General features: G+C 41.7%; 1 protein-coding gene across 1 annotated transcript in view; it reads left to right on the top strand.

Annotated features, from left to right (window-relative positions):
- The window catches only part of OAZ2 (ornithine decarboxylase antizyme 2), a gene marked incomplete at its 5' end in the record, with an annotated part of 41,754 nt that overhangs the window by 28,585 nt on the left and 6,999 nt on the right, over positions 1 to 6,170 (top strand). The window contains 2 exon segments of the mRNA XM_019503848.1: positions 1,510 to 1,685; positions 3,475 to 3,560. Of these exon segments, the coding sequence (XP_019359393.1) occupies positions 1,510 to 1,685; positions 3,475 to 3,560 (262 nt within the window).

Here is a 6,170-nt window from a genome sequence, read left to right as displayed (position 1 = left end):
TTTTTACTGTTTACAAGTCACAACCATGGCACCCAATGTTTGAAATGATATCTCTTCTTATAGGCAAGTAGAGTATTTCAGGCCTGAGGTTTTGTCAAGCATATGTCACTAGACACAAGTTCTGATATCCTAGCTTTCATTACCCACTGTATTTCAAGATGACCTACACAGAATCCTCTCTGGTAACACATTATTATCTGCTTTGATGTTGATTTGCTCCCTCCTTTTGGCTGTAAGGTCTGGGAAATGCGGAATTAGCTAGACTCTAGGAGTAGATAATTTTAGCGCTGAGCCACTAGTTGAACTCATTGTGAGCTGTGTTCTTTGGAGGGTGGGGAAGAGGTTCATGAGGCATACTTAATGGATGAGTTAGGCCTGTTGTGAAGTGGGATGCCATTTACCATTAAGAAGGGCGATTCTTAATGTGATATATGCAAAACAGCTTGCAAGTAAACTGAAGGGAGTTTGAATTGGGAATTATGAAGTCTCTTTAGTGTTCATTATAGTGTGTCAACACATTGTCTGATACCAGGGTAGCTAAATATTTTGTTAAAAACCTGAAAATAAATGTTGCTAGGCCTTTATTTCTTTATAGGCTTTAATGGATAAAGTGCAGGGGATGGGGGGGGTGTTCCTTTTGGATGCCTTAATTAGATTTTTTTAGAATCTCAGGGGTGTTTTTAGAGTGATGTTAAAACAGTGTTTATCTGTTTTAAAGTCTGTTTTAGGCTAGAATGAAACAGCTGGAAAAGTATTGGAAAGGTAAAAACCTGGCGCATACTTCCTGGAAAGTATGCAGAAGATCCCTAGTCCTAGTAGATCTGATCTTGCACGTCTTATTGTATGTGCCTGGACAAAGGCTACCCCGGTCAGAGAACTTTTAGTGGAAAACTAAAATCTTAACAGACACTCTGCTGCTTGACTACACACAGGTTTACAGGGGGATTTGGCATTAGGATGCTGTACTCTTACCATAAGCAAACAAACATTACATGGCTGAGTTTAAAGTATGCTAATTAAAGAGGTTTGGTTTGGTTTGGTTTTTTTGCCTTACTTGTCATGACTAACATTTCTGGGTGCTTCAGTTTTGGGACATTTAACATGAGACTCTTTGGTGTCCAGTTTTCAAGGGGCAGGTGTTAACAGGGTAGAAGAGCCCTGTCTGGAACGTCAAGTAATCCTAGTATTTCATTCTTTACTTGCAGTAATTTATACAAGTCAAACAGGAGCCTCTATCATTAGCAGTGCTGGAATAAGCCAGTTGAAGTAAAATATAAGTACTGAGGTTTCAGTTGAAGCTTGTTGTCATACCCTTCTACATTCAGTTTTTCAAATTAGGCTCAAGTTGTAAAACGGATTAAATTTAAAAAATAACCCTGATCAAGCAGATGTTTCCCCCATTATGTACAGTACTTCTGAAAGACACTTAAATAAATGTACTCATTCTTGTTGTGTGCTACTTTCTCTTTTTTTTCTTCTTTTTTTCCCCTTCACTGTTAAAACCTGAAGGACGAGAAGCTCACTGTTATCCAAGAGGTCCCAGTGCATGACGGGAAGCCTCATATTATCCACTTCCAGTACCAGGTTACGGAAGTGAAGACCACCTCCTGGGATGCAGTGCTTTCCAATCGGAGCCTTTTTGTGGAAATCCCTGATGGTGTATTAGCTGATGGGAGCAAAGAAGGGTAAGACCTGAAATACTGCATGTAGTGCTGGGGAATGATGTCCGGCATACAGCCAGTGGCAAAAGTGTTGATAACTATCTCTATTCCATAGGCTAGCCTGTAATCTTAGCCTTGTCTGTACTGTGAGTTACTGTCAGCATCGTGATCCAGAACTGCACTTCTGGACTAGAACTTTGCCATCTTATACTGGGTTAGCAAAACCTACTATAAAATATAGATTTTGTCAGTAGAGCTGTGTCCATAGAGTGTTCACTACTGTATAAAGTACTGGTAGTCCATGTCCCTGGGGGTGTGGCCTTAATGGCTCTCTTCTTTGTTCTGTAAACCTTTCAAAATGCCTCTAATTGGTGAGGCTGTCTTCATGGTAGCATTAGTGAGACAGGGTAATCATATACTGTCCTGCTGCCAGGTAGCCTCTTTTTCACGTCCACACCCCTCTATCCAGTTTGATCCCAAATATAGGTTTGTATATGCTTTACTTAGTCTAGTTTCATCTGGTGCCTAAACCTGTGCATTAAGCTGAACTCTAAAACATGTACCCCCACCCAAAGTATATGCAGTGCTACTCAGAAAATAAAGACTTTGTTTATAAACACTGCAGCTGCCTCAGCCCCATTGGGAATTGATTCTTCTGTGAGGGTATTTATCTGTCACCATGATTTAAGTACAATTTCATAAGAGTTATTTTTAGCTAGGTAAAAAGCCTGGTAGAGGTTATAATGAAAATAGATCATTATCATATTAACAAAATCCCTTCCAAGTTAATCCCCGTTGGTTATCTCCAATCTCGCTGGCCACTGCTTATTTATGTCTTGATTTAAATTCTTATTAACAACTACTCCAGTGGTGCACTTACAATAGTCAGGTCAGCGTGACTGACAAGCCTCGGCTGCAGTGATCAGCAGAGTTATGGCAGTCTAGGCCACCACAATTTGTTTCACTAAGAAGGGTAAAAAATACTTCATCACCTGCTTCTGTCACCACCTTGGGTGGCACAGATGGGGGACTGCATTGGGAATCTGAACAGTGGGAGGTTCACAGAACAGGCCTCGATATGCAGACGTATTTTACTGGCTCTGAGACAATTTTTTGTATTCCTTGTCCACTTAAGACACTTTAGTGATCATTTAAAGGGTGAGTACACCTGAGCTTGTTGGAGGGGGGAGATGCAGGTTGGATACACAGCAGCTATCAACTGTTACTGTCAACATATGGAGACCTTGGTTATCAAAAATTCCTCTGCCAGGACAGACTCCATCCCATTCACTTGATCCGGTGAGATAGTCACAGTACTGCACTGAGTTATAAAAGCTAGCCCTACACAAGGCTAGGGAAATTCACAGACACTTCCTCCATACTTCATGTATGAAACAAGGATCTTGAATGATTTGCTCTGGGCTTATCAGACTTGCCATGGTTCGTGGGGAGCTGGGAGCAAGGCAGAAAAGTCGGTTATCCCAGCTTCTGTTGTTAACAGTGATGGTCCAGAGAGATAAGCAAGACAGGATTTTTGAGGTGACAGACTATCTTTTATTGGTCCAATTTTTATAGTTGGGTGAGATGAGACACGTTTAGTACCTTCAATCCCTCCCAGCTGTACAAGTTGGTCTGATTGAAAGATATTCTCAGCTTCCATTGTTAATCAAAGTGTGTAATTCCACAGTGCTTGTAGACCAGTAATGTTTTGTGCCTCTCAACATCCTCAGCAGTGTTCTGCCTGACTAAGCCAAGTGATTTCCTCTGGACTGATAATTCATATGCTTTTTTTATTTTTCTTCCTCCCCTACAGATTATTAGCACTGTTGGAATTTGCTGAAGAAAAAATGAAAGTAAGCTACGTCTTTATTTGCTTCAGAAAAAGCAGAGAAGATAGAGGTGAGTGCTTCTTTCCCTGTTAATGGTCTTTCTTTCCTCCAAACTGTTAACCTTACCAAATACTCTTATCTTTCGACAGTCCCTTCCTGTTGCAAGTTTCCTGTTGTCGTGCAGAGATTGCAAGTAAATTTTAAATTACTTGCAAATTACTTCCTCAGTAGAAGTCTTTTTATAATAACTTTTTGATTGTATGATATTAAAGAAGGGGTGGGTAAAATGTCAGAGCTGGCCGGCTGCTGGACTTCATTTCCCAGCAGCCCCTGCCTGCATCATTGCAGCTGGTTTCCATGGAGACCCCAGGGGAGCACTGTGGCAGCACAGGGCAGTACTGGCAGGGCATACAGCAGGGCTGGGAGCGACTCCTGGGCCCGGGCTGGTATCTTGCAGTGGTGACAGCATGGTCCAGAGCCTGGCCAGGGCTGCAATCTGTTCCCTGCCTGCCTCTAATCCTTTACATCAGCTATAGCTTCCTTAGGCTGGATTTCCGTAGTAGGACTTGAACTTTAGGACAGTAGGGTCATGGACACACAAACAAGATACTGCCAAATAAAGGAGGGCAGATTTTCAAAAACATGCTCAGTCTCATACCTACCTGTACTTTGTGGTACGTTGTTCACGTGCCCATGACCTCAGGCACATCATTCCTCTCGTCTTTGAATAACAGGATCCTTGTCATAAGTCGCAACTAATTTAATGATTCCTTCAAGTAAGAAATGAAATCAGGTTTTTGTATTCGTGTGACTATTCTTTTTTTAAGGAAAAATTGGGAAGATGCTTTATCACGTATAGGAGCCAAATTGGTTTTAATGGCAGTTATACCTGGTTTTGGTATTCTGATGCTGATCCCTTTTGAGCAGATGTTTTGACCAATTAACAATCTAGCAGTCCTGTCCTCTTCCAGACCTGTAGATGATCTTTACTCTGACTGTAGCTTGTGACATAAGGGGAGATATCCAGATATCTGAAGCCAGATATATTGGGTATGTGCTTACAGCATGGAAACTGGGGGGTGGGGGGAAGTTGTGGCAGAGCATAAGCATGAATGAACCAGTTCAACTCTAACCAGACATGAGGTAATGACTGTTTCAGTCAAACAGCACTGTGGTGATGAGAGTGATTAGCAGATGTTACAAAGCCTCTCTGAAAACTGGAATTTTATTCTGTCTTCTTTTTAAGAAGATTCTCTTTCATGCATCATTTTAAGCTTCAGATTGTCAGAACCCCTCAGTGGCACTAAACATGAGAAGGTATCATTTATAATAAGCTTTCCCATGAGGTATTTTTGTTCTAATAAATAGAGTTGGCAGCTTACTCAGGTGAACCACTGAGGCAATATCATCTGGTTTCTGAAAGATGAATACCAAGTACAGGCAGTCCTCAACTTGCAACGTTTCGAGTTACAATGTTTTGCACTTACAACATTTATAAATTGACACTGTTTCAACTTTCTGATGTCAATTTTGACTGGACAACGCTTGATCCCATGCAACGCCATGCCAGTGAACAAGTTTGCTGCGTCACCCATCTCCCTGGAGAACATCTGTCCAAACTTCCTTGGATGCTTTCTTTAAGAAAGCAGCCAAGACTCCTGAGAAGACTCCAGCCAAGAGCCCTTCAAAAAGTCCAGTAAAGTCGCCTCAAAGAAGTCCTTCCAAATCAATATGATTGCTATTTACAATATAAATACATTAATGTCACTATATTGCTCATCTATAATTGATCAAGTACAAAATTCTGGGGTATTTTTTGTGAAAATAAGGTATTGGGCGTTGGTTCAGGAACCAATCCCCCATTTACAACATTTTCTTATGAGAAAATTGTTTCTGAGTTGCAACGTTTCAACTTAAGACCAAGTTTTCAGGAACCAATTGTGTCACAAGTCCAAGGACTACCTGTACCAAGCTCTTTGTCTAATGCTTTGAGATCTATGTAGATGGAAAGCACTTTATAAAGCAGATAAGTATACTTACCATTTTACAGATGGGGATACTGAGACACGGACAGGAAAGGGATCACACTGGTTGGTGACAGAGCCAAGAATGGGACTCTCCCAAGTCCTAGCCCATTGTTGCCCTATCCTGAGGCTTCACTGCTTTCCTAAAAGCAATTCTGCTTGACCTCGCCCTGGAACAGCTAACCGAATCCTGAAACACTGGACAGGGCTCAGACCCTTTTTTTTCATCTGATTTCATCAAGTCTGGAACACGCATTCCAGTTGCTGATGCTTCCATATATAGTAAAGTAAATCTTTCAGCATCCCCTCTTCCTTAAAAGCCAGGCAGCACAATTAATTTGATTGAGAACATACAGTGACTAGAGGCCGTCTGTTGCTAGCATGCTAGTAGAGCAGGGCACATGGTTATCACACCAGGCTGACTTCCAGAGGTTACTGTGGAAGTAGGTCCTTGGTAACAGATATTTGGGTGTCCAGTTTATCTGCTTCATCTGACCCAAATTAAACTAAACAAAGGTAGATTTTGGATGGGTCTCCACCTTGGGTCACATGGGTGGTGTCTTGGTAGCAAAATCGGTGTGTTGGATTCCTGCGAAGCAAGCTGCTCGCTGGAGGAGTCCCTAAACCATGGCAATCACCCACACTCTGCTGTGGCA

The sequence above is a fragment of the Gavialis gangeticus genome, unplaced genomic scaffold (genome assembly GCF_001723915.1).
Source record: "Gavialis gangeticus isolate Ggan-Ray unplaced genomic scaffold, GavGan_comp1, whole genome shotgun sequence".
NCBI classification, from domain to species: Eukaryota; Metazoa; Chordata; order Crocodylia; family Gavialidae; genus Gavialis; species Gavialis gangeticus.
The sequence above is the reverse complement of the archived record's forward strand: the minus strand, read 5'-3'. Positions and strand labels throughout refer to the sequence as shown.